This window comes from Mangifera indica, chromosome 3, assembly GCF_011075055.1.
Source record: "Mangifera indica cultivar Alphonso chromosome 3, CATAS_Mindica_2.1, whole genome shotgun sequence".
NCBI classification, from domain to species: Eukaryota; Viridiplantae; Streptophyta; class Magnoliopsida; order Sapindales; family Anacardiaceae; genus Mangifera; species Mangifera indica.
In genome coordinates, this window is record NC_058139.1 from 5,352,846 (window position 1) to 5,376,806 (window position 23,961).

Sequence of the window (23,961 nt, forward strand, 5' to 3'; positions counted from 1 at the left end):
TCAGAAAAGGAAACTAAAAACAAATTATGAAATTATGCTCGCATAGTTCAATCCGTAAGTCTGTCTACTCTAATTTCATATTCAATATTTTATAATCTACTCTTGCTAAAAAAGTTACTCTTTTATATTGAATATTTTTTACAAAAAACACTTTCTTGACGTGCGTTTCATATTGCAATATTCAGCATTCACAACTTACGTATACAACTTGTTAGAAATAGCCAAATCCGATGCCCTTTTCATTGGTCTTGCTGATGTATTTGTCTCCACAAAAGTCCAAATGAAGCAATGTACGTGTTCTTCACCTTCAAGGAAAAGGAGGTTTACGACGGCCACTAATTAATTCCAAGTATTTTCCAGTCAAATGTTGCTTTATTTTCCTCCTTTTTTATGGTCTCTAATGTTGATAAATGCCACTAATTCTAATAAATATCAAGTCATATAAGGGCATAACAGATTGTTACCATGTAAGGGTGAAAATGTTAATTCTGGAATGTGCCTGTGCCTGGACATAATTTGTAATATTTCTATGCTTTGCTGCGAATTTGTAAATGGCCAAGGGGCAAAGTGTGATTGTGCCCCTTGACTCTAAAAACCCGTGGAATATTTGGATTGTACTTACGATATTCATTTTCTAATAAAATATTTTTCTTATTCTTTCAGATTCTTCTTCTCTTCCATTTGCTCTTTCTCGTTTCTTACTTAATCTCATGGTCTAGGGTTTGGCTTCTATAATAACTTCTTAACTAAATAGTAGTAATAGGAAAGTCTAAACATGGTATCAGAGCAACAGACTAACGTCATGAGTCCTGGCGACGAAAGGTAACGCAGATTCGAAAGTCAATCTTGTGGAAGTTTGTGGTCAGTATCTCTCTCAGCATATATTCATTAGTGATCTGCTGATATCTGGTGAAAGGAGTTATGTTTAGTTATTTGATTTTGTTTCCTTTTACTGCTTAGTTAGATTGGCTTTATATGTGTTGATCTGAAATGTATATGCTCTATTAGGGCTTTATTCTGGTATTTTGTCTATAGATCTGCAATTTTTTTTGAGTTAGAAATTTCTATCTCGGTCACTGTTCATCATATATTGGTTTTGATAATGTTTGTATGGCCGTATTGTGTTTTGATCTAATCTTGTTGTGTTCTATTGTTTAGAGTTCTTGTTATAACTTCATAGATCTGTTAGTTACTTGAGTAGATCTCAGTTTTTTTTCAGTTTTGGTGTTTCAATGTTTCATGATCTTTGATAATTCATTCTTTTTTAAAGTTGTATCACTTTTGTTTGTTTTCTTTTGTTTACTCATACACCTAAAGGAAAAACAGGTAATTCTCTCTTAATTTACCTTTTCCTGAGTAAAATATTTTTGTTTCAAAGTCAATATTTAGTTAATAATTTGTTAGTTTAAGGGGTATCTTTTAGTGTTTGAAATACTAGGACTTTGGATATCAGGCCAAAAAGTGAGGGTAGATTCAGCATCTCTCTCTTTTTTAAATATTTTAGTGCTTTCTTTGAAATTTCTAAGCGAGAAACCCTGTAAAAGAAGGGAACTTCATCGGTTGACCCAAAGACTTGACTTATTCTACTGAATTTCCAAGAAGTTTCTTTCGTTACAGGACCTTAAGAAATTGCAGCACTATGTTCTTTAAATGGCATGTTGTTTGTTCATCAACATACTTCTCTTGCTGATACAAATATTAAACAGGTACTTTTTGTTCATATTTCCTTCTTGATGTACAATTTATGCTTGAGAATTATTTTAATTTATGAATTACTGATCATTTTTCTCTTCTTGTTGCAGAAGATTTTGGTACAATATAAACCATGAGTTTCACAGAGACTGAACGAATGCTCTTGAATGACAACGACGCCATTATCAATATACTGATTCGATTACCCTTAAGGACTTTAATCCAATGCAAAACTGTCTGCAAATGGTGGCACAATCTTATCTCCAATCCTGTGTTCATCGCCACATACTCCCAACAAAACCCCCATCACTACTTTTCAGGCTTCTATCTCCAGAAATTCTTATTTCTGGAACTTTATTCGGAGCTCGAGTTCCTCCCATACGAAGGCAACCACGCCGCTGTGCCTAGGCCTTCACTTTCTTTCATCGAAGATAACAATGGTGTTTGCATTCGAGACTCCTGCAATGGCCTCCTTCTTTGCTCCAGCTTTCGGTGTTGCAACGAAGAAGAAAGAATGTTCTACGTTTGTAAACCCACTACAAAGCAGTTTTTCCCCTTGCCAAAGCCTCCCTCGGATCAAATCATTGCCATTAACGTAGTATACAATCCTAAAAAATCACCTTATTACCAAATTGTATGCATTTGTGATTCCAAAACAAAGCCTAATTACAAGTACAAGGAGATAAAGATATACAGTTCGAGATCAAAATCATGGAGGGATTCAGGGAATCCTAGCATTATTATCAAAGATGATATTGTATTCAAGCGAGGAATCTACACAAATGGGAAGATTCATTGGGTTGGAATAGGAGAAAAATCATTAACATTCGATGTAGAAAAGGAGGAAATGCAGTGGATTCCAATGCCTGCAATAAGGGAGGGGTGGAGTGAAAGAAGAATAGGGTATTTCGGAGAATCGAGGGGCAATTTATATCTGATTGAGAACTATGGGCCTTGTAGCTGTGCATTTGATGTTATGGAGATGAGGGGGGACTATTCAAGGTGGACATTAAAGTACCATGTTGATCTTAACATGGGAAATCTTTATCGTTTCAATGTGTTACAGATTGTTCATGAAAAAGTTGGTGAGGAATATGAGCCATTAATGGTGTTGAAAGGCCGCGGTGGGTTTATGTTGTATAATATGAGGGAAAATGGAATTGTGAACCTCACTTGCTCTACATTTCCAGTGAAGGATGTAGGTGACTCAAACGGATTGTGGTATAATTGGGAAGCGGTTTTCCCTTATACCAATACTCTCTGTTATATTTGATTCATTTTGTGTGTAAATTTGGAATATTAAAGTTATATATTCCATTAATTCTCTTGTTAATTTAAAAATTTTTGCGTATTTCCATAATCAGTATATATGAATGGTTAAATATCAAATAATCGGTTGCCAAAAAAAAAAAAATCAAATAATCCTTATTATGTTTACTAAAATTAAAAAAAAAAAACCCATGTGTTGTTAAATTTCACTTATCTCCCAGTATGTATTGTTAAATCACATAAACCTCTTTAATTTCATAGTATGCTACGTTCCCCAATACTCATAACATACGTATACTAATGAAATCGATTCAAGAATTTGATAAAGTTACTTTGTTACTCTTAAAATCAATTTAATCGTGTGTAAGTATGTCTTGTACTTCTACAATCACCAACACAATATTGAATGCATCAATTTCAAAGGTAAATTCTAAAGTATGAATCTTTGTTAAAAAATCTTTAAACCAAAATATTCAAAAACATTAAAAGGATTACTTAACAAAATCTATATAATGAAACAATGATAATTAACTTTTTTTTTTTTAATTTTGTATAATTAAAATTACTTCAAATAATATTAATAATAATGATAAAAACCTTAAGTAATACGATTATGACTATCAGATGAATTTTTAAAATTGACTAGGCGTAGAATTTCACTTTATATATGGGTGTATAATCGTCCAAACCAAATCTAATGACCATATAACCCTTAACTTATCTTTTATTTTTCTATAATCATTGAAAAGTGGGTAATTTAATTAATTACCTTACTTAAATTTGTAAACAAGAGACCAGTAAAGATCGGGACTGGATCCAAATCCAGAACTAATCCGACCCGCCAACATACCACAAAATGAAACAGTTAAACAATCAAACAAGCCAGCCTTATCCCTCCTTCTAAACGCTCAAGTGTTACTCCACCAAAGCCACAGAACCGAAAAAGAGAGTATTTCTTATTTTTTCAGCCAAACAAAATGTATCATGAATTACTGATTTTTCATTTTTAAATAAAAATTCTAAAAAGTTATGCAGTATGACTGTAATTTCAGCAACAGCAGCAAGTGGGTTTCCCGCCTTTCATGTGAAATGCTGTGATTCGAAACCATCACGAGGTTTTGGTTCCAAAAAAGACAAGGTACCCTGATTTTTTTTTTAAACTTATTTTCAGTTGAATTTGTTGATCATCTATTTTTAAACGGTTTTTGCTTTGCTACTGGAAAGGAATTCATTTATTTTCTTTGCAATATAGAATAACGTGTTATTAATTAAGCGCTTTTGATATGTCACACACGCAAATCTTTCACTGTAAAATTCAAAAATTTTAATATGGGACTAAAATATATAATTTTTTTAAAAAATATTTTATTGTTATTCAGGCGGCCAAAACAAGTAGCTCAAGGGAGGAGAAGGGTGGGGCAGTACAACAAAAAAGGTACTATAGTTTAAATTATTATTATTCATTTGTCCTTGTTTGAGATTTTTATAAAATTAACCAAATTTTGTGTACATATTTTTTAATTTTGTTTATGTGTATTGGGGAATAAATGAGATAAAATTTGTGGTTCCTGATTTTAATATTTGTAGAGATTGATGATGCTCCATTGTGGTTTAGCATAAAAAGGATTCTCTTTTAGGTTCATACAAAGGTTTAATACTTTTTTGGTGTTATGGAATTTACATATTATCAGTTGTAAAAGGGATAGATTAGGGTGCTTTTAAAATTTTTCATGAAAGCACTTTGTAGTGCTTGACTGAAATAGCCAAAAGTACTATTTGAGTAAAAGAAATACTTGAAGCTGTTTCTTGAGTGTTCCTTAGAAAGAAAAAACTGCTGCTAGATGTATCTTAGATGATTAAGAATGTAAAAAGATTTATGTCGGTGGACAAATGATGTTTCTTTCTTCATAAATAAGATAGGAATCCACTGGATGTGTGCCAAATAGTTACGTAATGAAGCAAAAGTGAAAAATAAGTTCAATTAATTGAGGAAATTTTCCAGTCTTTATGTGTGCTCACATGTGTTCATGGTTAGCTTTGTCTTTCTGTGCATGCAAATATGCATGTGCTTTTGTTTTCTTGTTCTGGAATTTCTAAAATTGCCGACATGCTTGTGTCATCTTGTGCACCAGAACCTTCTTAGGCCTATAACTTGGGAGGCTCTCTTATTATCTCTATCATGCCTATATAATGTATTTATAAGGAAGAGTTACATGTTTTAGGATTTCTTTGGTTATTTCTATTATGATAACAGTTTATTTGGTCATTTCAAACTCAATTGTGATTCAGATAGTGTATGTCATATGGTGCAGGAAATCGGTAGCAAAACAGTCTGGTCCTCTACCTACACGTGAGCAGTTCTTTTTTACTTTTTCTTTTTCAAATTAACGGTGGGTGGTTCATCCTCACTTCAATGAAAGTTTGTTTACTTTATTTTTTTTCATTGCTATATCATGCATTTCCTTGGTGTATTGTCAATTGTAACCATATAAGTATTTAAAAAGCTTTTTTGGAGTAGTGCTAATTCATAAATGTCTCTAGCATTAATCCAAAAATCTGTACAGACACCAATGTCATCAAAGAAGGTATGGTGAGATCCTTATGAAACTCTTATACAATTACTTTGTATTTCATTTTGCTAGCACTTGCTATAGAACTTCATTGTATATTGATCCATTGTTTGACTTGAATATTGGATGCCCTTACTGGCCAATTCGAGGGAAACCCTCATATTGCCATGCTTTTGTGCTTGTTGGGATAGTTCACCTTTGCAATTTATGGTTTTTTACTTGTTTAAGTTTTTGTACAAATAACATGCATTATGTAGAGTGCTTAGACAAGGAAGCAGTAGTTATGCTGTCAGTATGCTTTTTGATTGATTAAAGGACTAATGCTTTTTTTTTTTTTGGGGTTTTCACTTTACAATTATGATATTATACTTGCAAATTTTTTATTTAATTTTAATGAAAATTTTCCATTTCCACTGTTGAAGTTTTTGTTTTATTTAACATGAAAATTTTACTTGTAGAGGCACCTGTTTTAAGTTCTCGGTTCGATGTAAAATCTAACATCAAATCCTTGGATGTTGACTTCGAGGAACGGCTGGCAGCAGTTAAAAGGTGATACTGTGTTGCATTTTGCATTTGCGTGCTTGCTAGTATTGGCTTCAAAATGGTGGAGGACAGAAACAAAAGCTTAAGATATTGAAGGAGGGAATGACATTTAGTGATTTAGGAAAGAAGAAACTGTATTATTAAACAATGTTATGTATACTTATAATGAGTACCAAGTGATTACCAATAATGATGTATCACTATATGATTGAATGTCATTTTATCTTTAATTTAAAATCACCTATCACATAGTGATATATCATCATTGGTACCTAATTTGGTACTTATTTTAAGTTCACATATATATTTTTTTTAATATTTAATGTTTTTCATAGCAATTCTAAGTGTCTGAAGTATTATGAGACTGTTAGGAAGCTCTCAACAAAAGAACAACTATTCCAAATCTCCCAAAGGTCCTAACCTCCTAATCAGCCAAAAGCTGCCCCAACTCAAAGACAATATTTTTCTCTTCTCTCCAACCTTTTGTTCCTATTTCCTAAATTTCAAATTCAGATATTATGCTAATAAAATCAAATACATAATTCTAATAAAAATAAAAATATATTATCCTAATTAAACATATTATTCTAACTAAAAATATTATTAATTATTATTATTATTATTATCATCATCATCTAATCTTAATGGAGACATTATACATAATTGGCCATGCCTTACATAAGAAAACTGAAATACACCCAAAATAGGCTAATAGACCTATGTCTACACTAACTTATATGTGTAAGTCCCTATGATGTCCTACATCAGAAAAAATCTACAAATTGTTAAGAGTGCTCATCAACTTTCTTTTATGGTAAAGACAATGTATGATTGATGCTAATTCCTTTCTTCTCTCTGTAATATCAGTTGCCATGATGTGATTTGTGTTAGATACATAAAAGATTGCTTATTTATAATATCATTTGAAGTGCAAGAAGGGGTTTTTTGTATGAACTTGTTTATATTGGAACACTATAGATTAAAATCTGGTAGGTGGTAGCTCTGTAGGTAAATTAGTGATCTTTCAATCAATTCTTAAATTTCTTGCTTAACATTTGCTTTCAAAGTATGCATAAATTTGTAATACTTTTGATCAAACATTTGAGGAAGCTAATTGAAGTGAAAACTTATGACAAGTTGGAGGAATGAGGGATCACTAAATTCTCTATTATTCAAAGTTATTTAACTATTCAACATAAACTCATCTCTGTTTAGCTAGTTTTCTATAGGCAGTTTCTTACCCTACAATGTTTTCCTGTCAAACAAAAGTGATTCAACATGGACAGTAAACTTCCAAATACACTTTGTTGGAGTATTAACTCTTCTGATTCTTTTCTATCCTCCTTGAAAGAGCTCACCTCAGACTTTCTATTTTTTATCAAATTCCAGTAAATTGTATCTCACCTCCATCTGCGTCCTAATCTAGTATAGTAAAACAAGAAAAGAATCTGGTGACTCCAAATTGCAATCCTGTATAGCTCTTATTAACTTCGGAACTCCAGTAAAATTTTCTATGCATCTGTCTGATCCTGCACGGTATGGCACCTGTATTCGTCTATCAGAAATCATCCTGGAATTAAAGGTTCTAATTGGCTTGCTCCATGCTACATATCATGCCAATAGTGAACACTTTCGTCCCTCTTACATCTCTGGTATTAATGACATTGTATTTAGCAAATCTATCTGAGCCATTTCTAATGCTTATCCATTTGACATAGTTGTTTACCATAATGTTACTTATCAGTTGTTTTAAGATGTTCAGCTAGGAAACTGTGTATTGCTATTGTTTACTTCCCACCAAAAAAAAAAAATTTTCTTTTGAGTTTTATTCTTTTTACATTAACCAACACTATAATGTTTGATAACTCTGATTCAATGGATTTTTGTTGTCTATACATCATATTTGAGTCCTTATTCAATGAAGGCCTTTCCGTCTATCCACTACTCAGGTCAGCAGTTGAGCAGAAAAAGGCACAGGAAGAAAATGAATTTGGAGCAATTGACTATGATGCACCGATTGAATCAGATAAGAAAACAATTGGACTTGGTACTAAGGTAAATATGTTGTACTTTCTGGTGTGGCTCTCTGATTTTTTTTTTTTTTAAAAAGTAGCGGAAATCATATACCAGCTGAATTTTTGTATAACACACATGTGAGCACATAATTCATTAGCTTTATTTACATCACTACTTTGCATTTTGACATGTCATAGATTGGAGTTGGAGTAGCTGTCTTGGTCTTTGGTTTGGTTTTTGCCCTCGGAGACTTTCTTCCCACAGGGAGGTGTGTTAAAGTAAATTAGAGTTTTCAACTAAAGTTTTTATTTATGAGATCTCATTATCAGCTTTACTTCCAATTCTCTGTTTGGATGCCTTCTTCCCAAAACTGCTTTATTTGATACTGGATTGTACTAAGTAGTCTGCCAGCACAAAAATAAATAAAATAGTAACCAGAAATAAATCCCTAAAGTTTAGGGATACAATTTCAAATTAATTACTATATATAATGTATTTTATTCTTTTCTAGCTTGATTCTTTCCTAGTTTAGCTTGATTTTCTAGGACCTAATTTATTGCAAAGTGTGTGTGTGTGTGTGTGTATATATCTATATTTATATCTCTATTCTCTATGAATAAAATTAAGTAAGAATTACTCAATTTTTTAGTTCTTGTTTCAAAGGGAAACGTCTCCTTTTCTCCTGTCTCTCTCAATCGACAAAATGAAAATTTCTTACATTATATGAGCTGTGATAATGGTCAGACCTTTGCTAAGTGGTTGCATTATCAACCTTCTTATTATAGGAGAATTGAAAAACCAACATCAAGATATAATTTGTCAGCAGATGCTGGAGGATCCTGACTGAATATGATATCTCATTAAGTAAATGTTTTTCTATCGACCAATTCAACTTTAGAATCCAAAATCACCAGTGTCTATTGTTTTGCACTGGAATTTTCTGTTTCCCTCTGTATTTTGATATGATATATTCACAAGATTTTAATATGGTGCAAATTCAGTCAATGTTGTGGGTTAATCAGGTCCTCTGTAGGCATATTACTCTTACAAGTCTTCAAAATGCATATGTTTGACTTAGAATTGAGTCACTTTTTTTCCTTAAACTGATATTTATGTGTCGCTTTTGGAACATGTTTCATATACGTGACACATTGATACAAATTTTGCAATCACGAGTTAGACAAAGAACTGTCATACAAGTCAAACCATTATGCTGATTGATTTAGTTGATAGGCAAATTACATCAAAGGTTTTTGAGGGCTGCAAATATGACCTTAGTAGAATGGATCCACAATAAAGTTAAAAGTTCATGATCTTGTATAGAGACCTTAGAAAAATCTTAATTATCCTGTTTGTTGATCTGTTAAAAACTTGTAATGTTCTATATTGACTTGTTCCAAGATAGGATATCTGGAAATTTTTTTTTTTTTTTAAATTTTTGCAGGAACAAAAATATATGATTAACAAAAGAGATTAAAAGGTTTACGTGTAAGTGAAACTTAGCTGTCCACAAAGATAAGAGAGGAATCTGTAGCCTACCTAAGAATTTGAGCGTAGAAGGCCTAACTAAAGGTTAAAATATTTGAAACTAATTACAAAAGCATCCCCATCCGACAATCCCTGAAGATAAAGGACACTCTAAAGTTAGGAGCTTGCCTCTTCCCAACTAAATGAATGAAGGGAAAAAAGTAAGGAATATCTATAAATTCTTAAGAGATGGAAGCCCATAAGGAGGCCATATTTTAACTTTGTTGCATAAGAGAAGAGATATTATAATTTCCAAACTATCTTAAGTCATAAAGGTTAAAATATTAGGAATAAGGAAACCTAGACTTATGTTTTTCAAGAAATCATGTTATTTTAGGGATTAAAGTTATTGTTTTTTTATTTCCCACTTCTTATCTTATCATAATGTTTAGGTGTTTGCATGCCCAGAGGAATGGATTGATCTTGACATGGTCTTCTTTTTTTAGTGTTAGTGAAAATGAGGAAGCTAGGGTTGTTGACAAGAAACTGTCAGACGAAGAGAGAACTACTCTTCAGGTAACATTCATTGAAACAGCATTGACCTTTTCTTTCCTGTATATATTTTGCGTAAGTTTTGAATTTTAGTTGCTGGAGATCTCAAAGAAGTGAGCTAATTTCAAGTTTCGATAATATTTAATAGTTAGCTCATCCAGGTTCATTGATACACACTTTGTTCTCTTTCTTGTTGCATTTTGGCCCTTGATAAATTTATTGAAATTCATTTTCCATCAACATAATAACAAATGCAAGTTATTAGCAAATCATTCCATTATGTTTTAACTTAACTTTCATTCTTTCTTCTGTTGGTCAAGCCAACATTGAGTAAATATTTATTGGAAGGGAGAGTTTTTTTATCGGTCTTGAATGTTCCTATCTTCCTTTGGAACCCAAACATGAAGTCGTATTTGCATTTTTAAGATTAATTTTTGTTTTGTCCCAAGAGGAGTTTCTCTTGCAGGTTGTTGTTGGTTTACATTAGGATTAGATAATATATTATCCTAATCAAATATATTATTCTAAATATATATTATAAGTCGTAAACAATTTTAGGTTTGATTAACTGCTATGATGCTGACTATAGATTATGTTTTGTAAAGGCAATGAAGCGGTTGCTATAATTTCCTTCTTGTTTTCTGATTTTATAGGTTTTAAGTTTGCTTTTTCCATCTCTTTGAGATGGGGAATGCCATTTGCAAAGTTTACTGTTTGTTTTTAGCTTTTTCTTTTTCCATTCTAAACTAAGCAAAGAAAAAGTACCTTATTTAGCTATTTTTCATTTATCAAAAGCAGGGTATTTCTTTGAAAGTCAGGATTTCTTTTCCCATTCTGAAGATACCCTGTTTAGGCAACAAAATGTGTAACCCTAGATTTTTTTATAAAATAAGTGGGAGGTTGGGGTTTGCATTCAATTTAGCCAGTTGAAGGACGAGATTTCTCTTCATTGATTTACTTTGAAGTCCCCAGTTCAATGTCACTTTAATAACTACAAAATTTATGTGTGGTTATATTTTTCCTATGATCAATGCTAAATATGGTGATGTGAACATATCCATTTGGTTTTATAGTGGCACATTTGCACTGTAATGACTTATTTTTCTTTTTTTTTTCCACTTATGTTATTCGAATTTCTGGTGATGCTCTGTTATTATTCCTTCCTTTCATTTTCTAGTCAATGGAAGATTTTAATATCTTCACATTTTATTTTTATGGCAGACTAGGCTGCGACAATATGAAGCAACACTTAGTGCCTCTCCAAACAATCCAACTGCACTTGAAGTGAGTAATGGGGATAGTTCTGTGTACATTCATTTTATTTAATTTCAACTTTGGATAAAGATGAGGAATCTGATTTTAAGAAGCTCTTCCAGATATGTTCATTGGTATCTGTTTTTAAAGAAATTGTGTTTTGACAAGATCTTAAATGTAGTATTTTTCTGTACATATCTTGAATCACTAAAAGTTACAATTATCCTGTATTTTTAAATAAAAAAGAGCTTCTCATGCTGATACTTTGATTTTGACGTTCAGGTCATTGGTTCTTTATGTAAATTTTCATTACCTATGAAGTTGTGGTTCCATTTAATTTTTCTGTTTTATCTTTATTCAGTAACAGCTATGATTGGAAGCCAGTTCTATGACTAGTTCAACTTGCTGAAGGTCTCAAGTTTAAGTTATCTTCAAGTGTTCTGTAGAATTGCAAATGTTTTAATAAAACTTCCTCAGATACAAAAAATGATTAATTCTGTATTTGGTGTTTTGTGGTCTGATTCCTGATTACGCATGCATTCGTTTAAACAGAGTCCTGAGATCATTTTTTTTCTTTACAATATGTTTTCTTGTGCCAGCCATTTGAAATTCATTCAAGGGATCTTGCAGGGAGCTGCAGTAACATTGGTGGAATTAGGAGAGTACACTCGGGCTGCCTCTCTCCTCCAGGACTTGGGAAAGGTTTGTACTTGTCTGTTTCATTACTGAATATATTATGAATTTTTATGTACTTTGTGCACCTCAAAGTCTTGTTGTTCATAAAATTGGCTTATTATTTTATCAAAATTGGTCTTTAATGTTCTGCAGGTGAAACCAACTGACCCTGATGTTTTCCGTTTGCTTGGAGAAGTTAAATATGAACTTAAGGATTATGAAGGGAGTGCTGCTGCATATAGGTTGTCCACAATGGTAATTATCCTATATGGAGAACTTCACTCTCTATACATTGTTTTAGATAATTCCTCACGTTAGATTTGTTGATTACAGTTTGGATTAGCAGACAGTTTCTGGGATGAACTGTATATATTTGTGTGTGTGTATGCATTTATTTTCAACTGAGTTTATAGCTGTAGAGTTTATTTTTGATGTTCATGTGTGCATCATCTAGTTGATTCGGTTTGTCTTTTTAGAAGTGTACTAATGTACAATGTGGAATTATTTATGTCAATTGGATGAATTTTTGTATATGTAAGGTCAATCAGCTGAATTATTATTTGATCTCATATTTTCTGCCCTTGTGTGTTCACTGTCTGTTTCAGAGATAACCTGATGATACTTATCTGTACATTTCCTGTCTGTGATCATTGAAATGATACTTTACCCCACTGCAATTTTTCTGGATTAAACTAGTTCATGAAAAGTTGCAGTGGCATGTGCTTGTCATGCTTTATGACTAAGCCCTAAAAATCGAGTAATACTTGACACTTTTATTTACATAAACTGAAGAGATTAACCATCATTTTACTTTCAGAAAGATGTAGATATTGTGTGTCATATCCAATCAATTCTGATAGACTGGGTCAATTGAATTTAATGGAGTTACCCATAGCAGGGCAAAGTATCTGTTTAGAAATTGGATGACGTGATGGGTAAACACAAAGGGTTATTCTGTATTTTATTCTTCAGTCTTGTTATTCTCTATGGTTGTATAGAGATGAAATGGTAAAGTTGTCTTTGGTAGCAAAATATGAAATGTAAGCCTCATACGGCTCTTTTATGTCATTATTGGTTGCAAGTAAGCAACATAATCTGCGTCTATCTTGATTTCACTTGTATTGCCCTTGAATTTCTTGTTACTTGCTGACAGGTTTCCAAAGATATCAATTTCGAGGTTCTTCGGGGATATACAAATGCACTGCTTGCTGCTAAGAAATCAGATGAGGTATGTCTTGAAAATTAGAATGCAAATGCTGCACTAGTCTATAATGTTGTTTTTTCTGTTCTTTTTCAGAGTTGTATCCAGACACATTGTTTTTATGTGTTTCTGTATTTGCTTTTTACTAGAAAACGTTAAAATAAAAGTTTCCGAGTTAGGAATCGAGCATGTATTCAATAAACTTTAAAATGTAGATGGTTCAAAATTTTCTTAAATCCATAGTGAAAATTAATTTTACGTGGGAATGCATGCATTTTTTCTTGAACTTACAAAATGTTTCGTATATTTGTTTTCGAGATCTGACTAGTTTAATCTTTATATTTTCATTTAATAATTCCCTTGTTATTCCAAGGTTTCACCAAATAAAGAAAATTGTTTATTAAAATGGAATGAAATGGCTATTTACATTATAACCATTCTACTGCCATTAGTGAACATCTAATCACCAAGATATTTACGGTTATCAATGGCAATTTACAGTATTACCATTTTGGTTTTCAACTGGGTAACATTTTGTTATAGAATTTCTTGGCAATTGGATGTTTACTAATGGTGGTAGAATGGTATTAGTTCAGATGAAATTTGAACTCTCTCTAAGGTTCCTGTTGGAAAACCTGAATAAATTCGATAATAGTTGTATTATCTAACTGCAGTCTGTTATTGTTATATTGAACCTAAATGATCTTATACTAGAAGATATTTTAAAGTAAAAAAGTTGGTCTTGTGGCAAATAATTTTTCCTATAGATAATTGTGTTTTTAACATTGTTGCTGGAATTTTTGCAATTATTACTTTTTTTCTGTTAAAATTAAAATTTTCATCTTTTTCTTTTTATGCAGGCTGTTCAATTCCTTCTGTCCACTCGCAGACGTCTGAGTACTGAAAAATCAAATGATCTTAATGTTATGGCTGGCAGCAATGAGGATGAATTGCAGATAGTTGACCCCATTCAAGTGAGTTGTTTTCCTACTACACGTCTAATTGTCAATTATTGTCAGCCTGGAGGAAAATTTCCATGATTCGTCATCCCTAGTTAGATTTTCCATTAGTTTGGGTTTGAGATTCGGTGAATGATTTTGGTAATGCAGCATTACTTTCAAATTTGTGGTTGTGAACAGCTACAAATACATATTTTATATATGTCTAATAGTTCTCTAGTCAAGATTGTCTTGATATTTAATTACCAGTGGACCCTTATATACAACATATCATTTCAGTTCAATCAGTGAGTCCAAAATATTTTGAATTTAGAAAACCAAAATATTAGCATTACAGCGTTTTATTTTTGTGTAATTTTTGAAATTTTATAAGATTGCGTATATTTAAAATATTTTGATTAATGAGGAGAGTGGAAAGAGAAGATAACAAATAGTGAGGAGAGAGAAATTTAAGAAAAAATTAATTGAAAGTGTGTTAAATCAAGACACTCATCTATCAAATGGGTAGTGCATCTATTCTAATCTTAGCCATTATTGTTTAATGGGAAGATTAGAAATTGATGTTAGAAATAGTGTAAAGTTTAGGGGTTGTTGATGTCAAAGGAATTAGTTGGTCATTCAAGGCTAGCAGATTTTATGGCTGATTTTATGCCATTCATTTTATGGCAGATTTTATGTTTTATGGCTGATTTTATGTCATTCATTTTATGGCTGATTTTATGCCATTCTATGGCTGATTCTATGGCAGATTCTATGCCATTCTGTGGCTGATTCTATGCCATTCTGTGGCTGATTCTGTGTCATTCTATGGCTAATTCTGTGGCAGATTCTATGGCAAACTCTATACCTTGTACAGCTGTAATTATTGTTGTAGGCTATTTTTAGACAGATTTGTATATGGTAGTTTAGCTATTTTTTAGAACTAAAATTTAGCTTGTATTCATAATATATAATAGCATTCTTCTCCAAGAGGAGGACACCATTTTTTGCTCAAAACTTTCTAAGATTATCATGGTATCAGAGCTTTGGTTCTGAATTCTCCTGTGTCTCTTCGTCTTAAATCCAACTCAGTCCTAGTTCAGTCCTTTGCTCTTAGTTATTTTGATCGAGTTATCTCAGCCTCATGTCTTCAGACAAGTATGATGTCTTCTTGATTCGTTTTAATGGCAAAAACTACTCAGCCTGGGCATTTCACTTCATGATATTCGTCAAAGGCAAAGATTTATGGGGTCATATTGATGGCAGCAAACCTACACCTGACAAAGACAAAGACAAGGATGAGCACTCCAAGTGGGAAGTCAAGGATGCTCAAATCATGGCATGGATTCTAGGATCTGTGGAATCCAACATCATCTTGAATCTTCGACCCTTCAAAACTGCAGCTGAAATGTGGAATTATCTAAAAAAACTCTACAGTCAACACAACACTGCTCGTCGATTTCAACTTGAACATGAGCTAGCAAATCTTCAACAGGGCAGTCTCACTATCTCTGATTTTTATTCCAGCTTCATAAATCTTTGGGCTGAATATACTGATATTGTCTATGCTACCTTACCGCCCGAAGGTCTTAGCTCTGTTCAATGTGTACATGAAATTACTAAGAGGGATCAATTTCTTATGAAACTAAGATCTGAATTTGAAAGCACCAGGTCTAATCTGATGAATCGAGAAACAGTCCCATCCTTGGATGCATGTCTCAATGATTTATTTCGCGAAGAGCAACGACTTCTTACTCAAGCCACCATGGAACAACTTAAATCCACTTTTGTTCCTATGGCTTATGCAGCTCAAGGTAGGCCAAAAGGTAGGGACATGAGTACTATTCAGTGTTTTTGTTGCAAAGGATTTGGCCATTATGCTTCAAATTGTTCAAAAAAATTTTGCAACTATTGCAAAAAGGATGGGCATATCATCAAGGAATGTCCTATTCGACCCCCCAAGAGATCTGGAACAGCATATACTGTCTCAGTTGGTTCCTCTAGTGCTGGTAGTTCTGTGGATACAGCACATCTGACACAAAGTGCTCCTGCTCCTGTTCAATCTGTGACACCTGAAATGATTCAACAAATGATCATTTCTGCATTTTCCGCATTAGGACTCTCAGGTAAACCCTTCTCTAAACCTTCTCCTTGGTACTTTGATTCCGGGGCTTCCCATCACATGACAAACAATGTTAAATCTCTTACCAATGTGAGTAAATATCCTGGAAATCTCAAGATTTATACAGCTGATGGCAACTCTTTGCCTATCACTGCCACTGGTGATGTTTCTTCGTCTATAACCAATGTCTTTGTCTCTCCTAACCTTACCACTAATCTTGTTTCTGTCGGACAATTAGTTGAAAATGATTGTAAAGTGGAATTTTCTAAATCTGGTTGTGTTGTGCAGGATCAGCATTCGGGGAAGATGATCGCAAGGGGGCCTAAAGTAGGACGACTTTTTCCTCTTCAATTTCCTATGTCTCCATGTTCCTCTTTACCTGTTATCACTTGTAATTCTACTTATGTTGATTATCGAGCATGGCATAAACGTCTTGGACACCCAAACTCTAATGTACTTCATGCTTTGCTAAATTCTGGTTTACTTGGAAATAAAGGATCACCATCTCTTAGTACTGTTCAATTTGATTGTAATTCTTGTAGACTTGGAAAAAGTAAAGTTTTGCCATTTCCCATTCACACACCTAAGATAGTCCAGCCTTTTGATTTGATACATAGTGATGTATGGGGAATGACACCAATTACTTCCCATGCTAATTACAAGTATTTTGTCACTTTTATTGATGACTATAGTCGCTTCACATGGATTTATTTTCTGCATTCTAAAGATGAATTGTTTTCAGTTTTTAAGTTTTTTCATGCATATATTCAGACCCAATTTTCTGCCAATATCAAAATTCTTCGTTCTGATAATGGGGGTGAGTACATGTCTCATTTATTCCAAGAATTTCTGCAAACCAATGGTATAATTTCTCAAAGGTCTTGTCCTTCAACCCCTCAACAGAATGGGGTGGCTGAAAGAAAGAACCGCCACCTTCTAGATGTTGTTCGTACCCTTCTATTAGAGTCATTTGTACCCCCTCGTTTTTGGTGTGAAGCTCTCTCCACTGCTGTCCACCTTATCAATAGGTTGCCTTCTCCCACCTTAAACCATGTTTCTCCTTTCTTTCAATTATTTGGTCATACTCCAAATTACTCTAACCTTCGCACCTTTGGTTGTGTGTGCTATGTTCATCTTCCTACACATGAACGCACAAAACTAACAGCTCAGGCTGTTCAATGTGCTTTTCTAGGATATTCGGTGCACCAAAAAGGTTTTCTTTGTTATGATCCCAACCTCCGACGTATTCGGGTTTCTCGAAATGTGATTTTCTTTGAAAATCAGTATTTTTTTTCCACACACAAGGATGACCTTTCTCCTTCATTCTCTGTTTTGCCAATATTTACTAACTCTTCTGCAGAATCCGTACCTTCTAAGCCTCTCATAGTTTACCAACGACGCAAGATTTCAGCACCTCTTGGGCCTCCTTCAGCTCATTCCCTTAATGCTGATCCTGTTCCAGCAACTGCACCAGCACCTCTAAGACAAAGTACTCGAGTTCGTAAACCACCAGATAGGTATGGTTTCACCTCTCCTTTATCTTTGACAGCCACTGTGTCTTCTATTCCTATTCCTTCATCATATAAACAGGCAATGAAGCATGAATGTTGGCGGAGAGCTATTGAAACAGAACTTCTAGCACTTGCAGAAAACCAAACCTGGGATGTTGTTCCATGTCCACCATCTGTGACACCTCTTGGTAGTAAGTTTGTGTTTTCTATCAAGCTTCGTTCTGATGGATCCATAGAACGTCACAAAGCTCGGTTGGTGGTTCTTGGCAACAAGCAAGAGTATGGCCTAGACTATGATGAGACCTTTGCACCGGTAGCCAAAATGACCACTGTACGAACAATCCTCGCCCTTGCTGCATCACAATCATGGTCTTTACATCAAATGGATGTAAAGAACGCTTTCTTACATGGTGATCTCAAAGAGGAAGTTTACATGAAACTCCCCTACGGTATGCCTACTTCTTCCCCTAATGATGTTTGTAAACTAAAACGCTCTTTGTATGGATTGAAGCAGGCACCGCGAGTATGGTTTGAAAAGTTTCGATCGACTCTCCTTGGTTTTTCATTTACTCAAAGTCAGTATGATTCCTCCCTTTTTCTCCAACGGACATCTAAGGGCATAGTTGTTCTCCTTGTTTATGTGGATGACATTGTTATCACCGGTTCTGATATGGAGGTTGTTTCTAAACTTCAGAATTTGTTGCACTCTACTTTCCACATGAAAGATCTCGGCCAACTTACCTATTTTTTGGGGTTAGAGGTACATCATCAGCCTCAAGGTATCTTCTTGAATCAGCACAAGTATATTATGGATTTGGTTCAACTAGGTGGACTCACAAACACTAATTCTGTTGACACCCCAATGGAAATTAATGTGAAATATCGGCGTGATGAAGGGGAACTTCTTGAGGATCCTACTTTGTATCGGAAGCTGGTTGGAAGTCTTATTTATCTAACTATCACCCGCCCAGACATCTCTTATGCTGTCCATATTGTCAGCAAGTTCATGCAAGCTCCTCGACATCTCCACTTATCTGCAGTCCGCCGCATCATTAGATATATTCTTGGCACACCTAGTCGTGGCTTATTCTTCCCTACTGGTTCTTCCCTCAAATTACAAGCCTATAGTGATGCAGATTGGGCTGGCTGCCCGGACACAAGAAAATCAACTACAGGATGGTGCATGTTTCTTGGTGATGCTCTTATCTCTTGGAAATGCAAGAAGCAAGACTCGGTCTCCAAATCATCCACCGAGGCGGAGTACCGTGCCATGTCTACTGCATGCTCCGAGATCATTTGGTTACGTGGTCTTCTAACAGAGCTTGGTTTCTCCCCAGATCAACCTACTCCCTTACATGCTGACAACACTAGTGCCATCCAAATTGCTGCCAATCCTGTCTACCATGAACGCACGAAGCACATAGAGGTTGATTGCCACTCTATCCGGGAGGCCTATGATCGCCAAGTTATCACTCTCCCACATATCTCCACTACTCTTCAGATTGCAGATATTTTCACGAAATCCATGACACGTCAGCGACATAACTTTCTTGTTAGCAAATTGATGCTTGTTGACTTACCAGCATCAATTTGAGGGGGGATGTCAAAGGAATTAGTTGGTCATTCAAGGCTAGCAGATTTTATGGCTGATTTTATGCCATTCATTTTATGGCAGATTTTATGTTTTATGGCTGATTTTATGTCATTCATTTTATGGCTGATTTTATGCCATTCTATGGCTGATTCTATGGCAGATTCTATGCCATTCTGTGGCTGATTCTATGCCATTCTGTGGCTGATTCTGTGTCATTCTATGGCTAATTCTGTGGCAGATTCTATGGCAAACTCTATACCTTGTACAGCTGTAATTATTGTTGTAGGCTATTTTTAGACAGATTTGTATATGGTAGTTTAGCTATTTTTTAGAACTAAAATTTAGCTTGTATTCATAATATATAATAGCATTCTTCTCCAAGAGGAGGACACCATTTTTTGCTCAAAACTTTCTAAGATTATCAGTTGATCCTTTTTTGTGTATATATAGAGAGGAGCACCACATTTCTTTATACAAAATCTGATACAACTATTGGAAAATCTGATTCAAGTACATTAAATGTGTAAGTGACATTAAATCTCAACCATCAAACGTACTTAAATCTAATGGCTTAAAAATTGTGTCAGAAAATGGTGCTCTTGAACCTTCCTGTTCATGTTTAGCTATACAGTTTTCAGGTTTGGTTGCTGTTTCTTTACAGGCAGAGTACTGACTCCATTACTCAATAAAGCCTGATGCCAATCGCTTTTGAAATTAAAAGGAAAGAACTAAAGATATGAATTCCAGAGTACATGCTTCTAGTACTTTTAAGCTTTTAAAAGAAAAGAGAAGATAATAACTGAAACGCTAATTGTAAGTTGGAATGAAAGTTCATGAAAAATGTGGTGTAAAACTTAATGAACTTAACTGGTCAATTTCATGATAAAGAAAGGATATATGTATCATATTTGTTTAAATTTTGAAGTATGTGGGGGTTTGCGGAAACTCTTTTTGATAAATTTTACTTGATTCTATTTTTTTTTTTTTTTCTCTTTTGAATATGTGATGTAATCTTTTGGGTTTAGGTTCTTTCTACGTGCATTCTAATTCTCCAGAGAATCTTTTTATGAGATGTCTTTACAGGTTGAACTACTTCTTGGGAAAGCCTATTCAGATGGGGGTCGAGTTAGTGATGCTGTAGCTGTTTATGATCAGCTCATTTCTAACTATCCAAATGACTTCCGTGGTTACTTAGCAAAGGTTTTTTTCTTCTTCCATTGGTTACCATTTTAGATTATCTTGTCGTTGAAGATTTTTGAGGATTTTGGCTTTTCAGATAAACACACTATAGTAGCATTATAATGATGTCAAATCTAAATGAACTACAGACCATATAGAACCTACCAAGTGAACTTGGACTCAACTAAATTGGTGAAATACTCTTATTCAAAACTTACTTCGAAACATGTAAATCTTGAAATTTTTTAAATGTCCTATAACATGATTAAATCAGACCATTTTTTAATTACTGCTAATTGTAAAAGTAGCTACTACGAAGAATTAAACAATTGTCTGAAAACTCTAACTGCCCCCTCATGTGTATGGTAAAATTTAATTAATCCGTTATGTATTAAATACACTCTACTATAATAAATAGAATGATGGGATTGGAATTCAAGACCTTTGGAAATGGTTCAACAATAATATATGAAATCTATTAGCCTTTGATTAGTGAAACTCAGGAGTTTCAGTTTAATCAGCCACAAATTCATTTTTCCCTGGTTGTATCAAATACTGCATGCTACTTAGCTACAGTAAAATCTGATATTGCGTATGTATGGCATTATCCACAGAAGTCAGATTTTGCTATAGAGGTGAATTGTAATTGAAACAGAATATTGCTGCCAGAAGATCTACAACTGACATTATATTTTACACTTACCCAAAAAAAGATTATAATTCACTATTTTACTCCTATGTGGCTGAGTAGATTAGATCTATTAATCAGGAAGGTCTTCTCTGCAGTGTCAGTTGACCTTCACATTTGATTCCACTGACCAATAGTTACTCTATTGACATCTTGATATTAGTTTTTTGTTGTTGCTTCTGCAGGGAATTATATTGAAGGAAAATGGAAGTCGTGGAGATGCAGAGAGGATGTTTATCCAAGTGAGTATATCGCTGCTGATTTGAAATGAACAAAAATATGAGAACTTGTTTTTCTTAAGTGGATCAGACTATATAAAAACAAAATTTTTTGAGTCCAAAACTATAAAATGTCTTTTTTCAAGGTTTCCAAAATTAATCCCAAAATTGTTTATTTGTTCAGTCCATGTTCTTTTATCTCTTTACTGATCATTAATGGAAAATTTGCGGCCAGTTTGCTATTTTGTGATTTGAGTCTTCTTTTGGATGGTACCACGCTGTTTTCAGTTTTACTGTCCTTTTCCAGTCACCCTGAAAGTTTATTGTCTCATTTATGTGTCTGAAAGAAGATGGTAGTGAGCACTTGTGTTATTTGCAGGCTCGGTTTTTGGCACCAGAGGGAGCAAAAGCACTTGTAGATCGTTATTCAAGATAATGATCACTTCATGTATGTAAGTTCATCTTTTGTAAAGCTTCTATTTTACAAATTTGATTTTTGAGGCCTGCTTGAACTCGGATTTACAGGGGAAAAAATGAAAAATGAATACTATTCCCCCACAAACAAAAACAATAGCCAACCAACAAACGGTGGTCAAAGTCATTAAGGTCGGCCGCTTTTGATGCAATATTCAATCTTACATGAACGATTATTCAACTCTTTGAATTCTGTTTATGCATAATTATGAACAAACAAATACAGCCCTATCATTTCTGCTTATATTTTTAATGATAATTTGCAAATGTCTGGCCATAAATATTTGCTGAATTGTTACTTAACATCTCCAAGAATTTATGTTATTTTCAAAACCTCAAGGATGATATGACGAAACCTGCATTTTAACTTATTACATTTTCCTTCTCATCATGTCAGCCACTACTCTTTAAACACCATTGTCAATTTTCATATTAAAGCCTACACAATATAATCAACCAAAAGAAAGAAAATGTTTCATTGAACATTGTATTGTGTACGTAATGACGGTTTCTCATATGACAAAACTCCAACAAAGGACAAATGTCGAAAGAGAAAAGGACAAATCTGTCATATATGATGTGAAGTTATTGACCTGGGGCAAGAATTTCTACTTCCCTTGCACGAAGATGAGCCACAACCCACCTCAGAAACTGCTGCCTCTCTAAGCTTCCACGTTTCTTCTTATTCTTTTCAAGAAACTTGAACACGTGTTGATGGTGTTATTCAAGATTTACCATTTGTTTTTCATGTCGACATTCTCATACTATGACTCTTATCATTTGAACAATGTAAATATTAATAAAATAAAGAAAACCTAATCTTATAACACAACGGTTCAAACCTTAGCTCGTTAATCAAATTGTCTTTACAGAAAAATAAAAATTACAAAAAATTCATCGTTTTCTGAGTGGATGGCTAAAAAATAAATTTAGATTCGTTTCTTGAAGTCTGGTGGAAGACATTATTGAATAGTTTGAAGGCGATAACATTAATCAAATTGCTGTTAACAATGTGTAAATAATTATATAAAAAAATGAACAAATAAAATCACCCTTTATCAAATATATATCAATACCTATTTTGAATATGTAAATGAGTACATATTTGATATATATTATTATGTGATTGAATTATTTTAAATTTTATATATATTTATATATAAAATTAAACATCTTACAAAGATGTTGATATACAAAGTATGGGTATTCTTTGGTTAATATATTATAATATAATTTTTTTATATAAATTTCGCTTTAGATTCAATGTAATCCAATAAATTTATATGAAAAATTAAATTTAATTAGTTTTAATGGCAATTGAATAATTTATAAACAATAAAACTATATGTAAACTCTATTGATACACAGATAATATATCATTATGTGATTGAATAACATTAAATTAAATATAAAATAACATTCACTTACATGTCAAATCCTCTGTATATCTAAATTGTATATAAAAAATATATACATATAACATTACTCAACTATTAAATTTGTATCATTAATTTACTCTATAATAGTTGGACCTTCTAAAATGACTTTGTAAATGATTCCATCTTGCAAGAGCCAAAAACATTAATTATTTTAAAATTATCATTTACATTCATTTTATTTGTAATCAATTAAATAATATTATTAGCATTTTTTATTATCATTTCTTCAAACAAAACACAAAAAATTATTCAATTTCCAATTTCGAGTACAAGTGATCCTTCTATTTTAATTTTCTTAATTCTGATAAGAAATCATAAATTCCATGTCAATGAAACACATACAAATCGGGGGTCAAAATCATCAAGGTCGGCCGCCTGATGCTTTGTGTAACCATACATTGTTTTTATTTTATGTAGGTGCCTTCGAATTTTGATCGTTCATTTAGAAACAAGCAAAATTATGCACTTTTTTTTTAACTTTTAACAAGGAATCCCACAAACACTATACCGACCCATGTCTTCTCGTATATGGAACGAAGCTACACTTGGAGGCAATTAT

General features: G+C 33.3%; 2 protein-coding genes across 5 annotated transcripts; both read left to right on the forward strand.

Annotated features, from left to right (window-relative positions):
• Positions 1–620: 620 nt before the first annotated feature.
• LOC123212078 (F-box protein At5g07610-like) lies at positions 621–3,025 on the forward strand. 2 transcript variants are annotated; one of them, XM_044631115.1, is made up of 2 exons: positions 621–1,706; positions 1,806–3,025. In XM_044631115.1, exon 2 carries the CDS (start codon positions 1,826–1,828, stop codon positions 2,963–2,965), a length of 1,140 nt encoding a protein of 379 aa, XP_044487050.1. In that variant the 5' UTR covers positions 621–1,706; positions 1,806–1,825; the 3' UTR covers positions 2,966–3,025. The 2 variants fall into 2 exon arrangements, with proteins under 2 accessions (XP_044487050.1, XP_044487049.1); XM_044631114.1 differs by having other exon boundaries at positions 623–1,706; positions 1,803–3,025.
• Positions 3,026–3,836: 811 nt separating this feature from the next.
• On the forward strand, positions 3,837–22,144 carry LOC123211436. 3 transcript variants are annotated; one of them, XM_044630165.1, is made up of 16 exons: positions 3,837–4,099; positions 4,341–4,396; positions 5,274–5,311; positions 5,990–6,080; positions 8,024–8,129; positions 8,288–8,358; positions 10,064–10,133; positions 11,331–11,393; positions 11,994–12,065; positions 12,192–12,293; positions 13,192–13,266; positions 14,100–14,213; positions 20,488–20,604; positions 21,457–21,513; positions 21,869–21,941; positions 22,015–22,144. In XM_044630165.1, exons 1-15 carry the CDS (start codon positions 3,998–4,000, stop codon positions 21,923–21,925), a joined length of 1,191 nt encoding a protein of 396 aa, XP_044486100.1. In that variant the 5' UTR covers positions 3,837–3,997; the 3' UTR covers positions 21,926–21,941; positions 22,015–22,144. The 3 variants fall into 3 exon arrangements, with proteins under 3 accessions (XP_044486100.1, XP_044486099.1, XP_044486098.1); XM_044630164.1 differs by having other exon boundaries at positions 21,869–21,937; XM_044630163.1 differs by having other exon boundaries at positions 21,869–22,144.
• Positions 22,145–23,961: the final 1,817 nt, after the last annotated feature.

Excerpts from the sequence above, each read along its gene's own strand:
- LOC123211436 (XM_044630163.1), top strand. The coding sequence starts at position 3,998 with ATGACTGTAATTTCAGCAACAGCAGCAAGTGGGTTTCCCGCCTTTCAT. Across the intron at positions 4,100-4,340 it reads TTGGTTCCAAAAAAGACAAG|GCGGCCAAAACAAGTAGCTC; the intron begins GTACCCTGATTT and ends ATTGTTATTCAG. Across the intron at positions 20,605-21,456 it reads TCCGTGGTTACTTAGCAAAG|GGAATTATATTGAAGGAAAA; the intron begins GTTTTTTTCTTC and ends TTGCTTCTGCAG.
- LOC123212078 (XM_044631115.1), top strand. The coding sequence starts at position 1,826 with ATGAGTTTCACAGAGACTGAACGAATGCTCTTGAATGACAACGACGCC.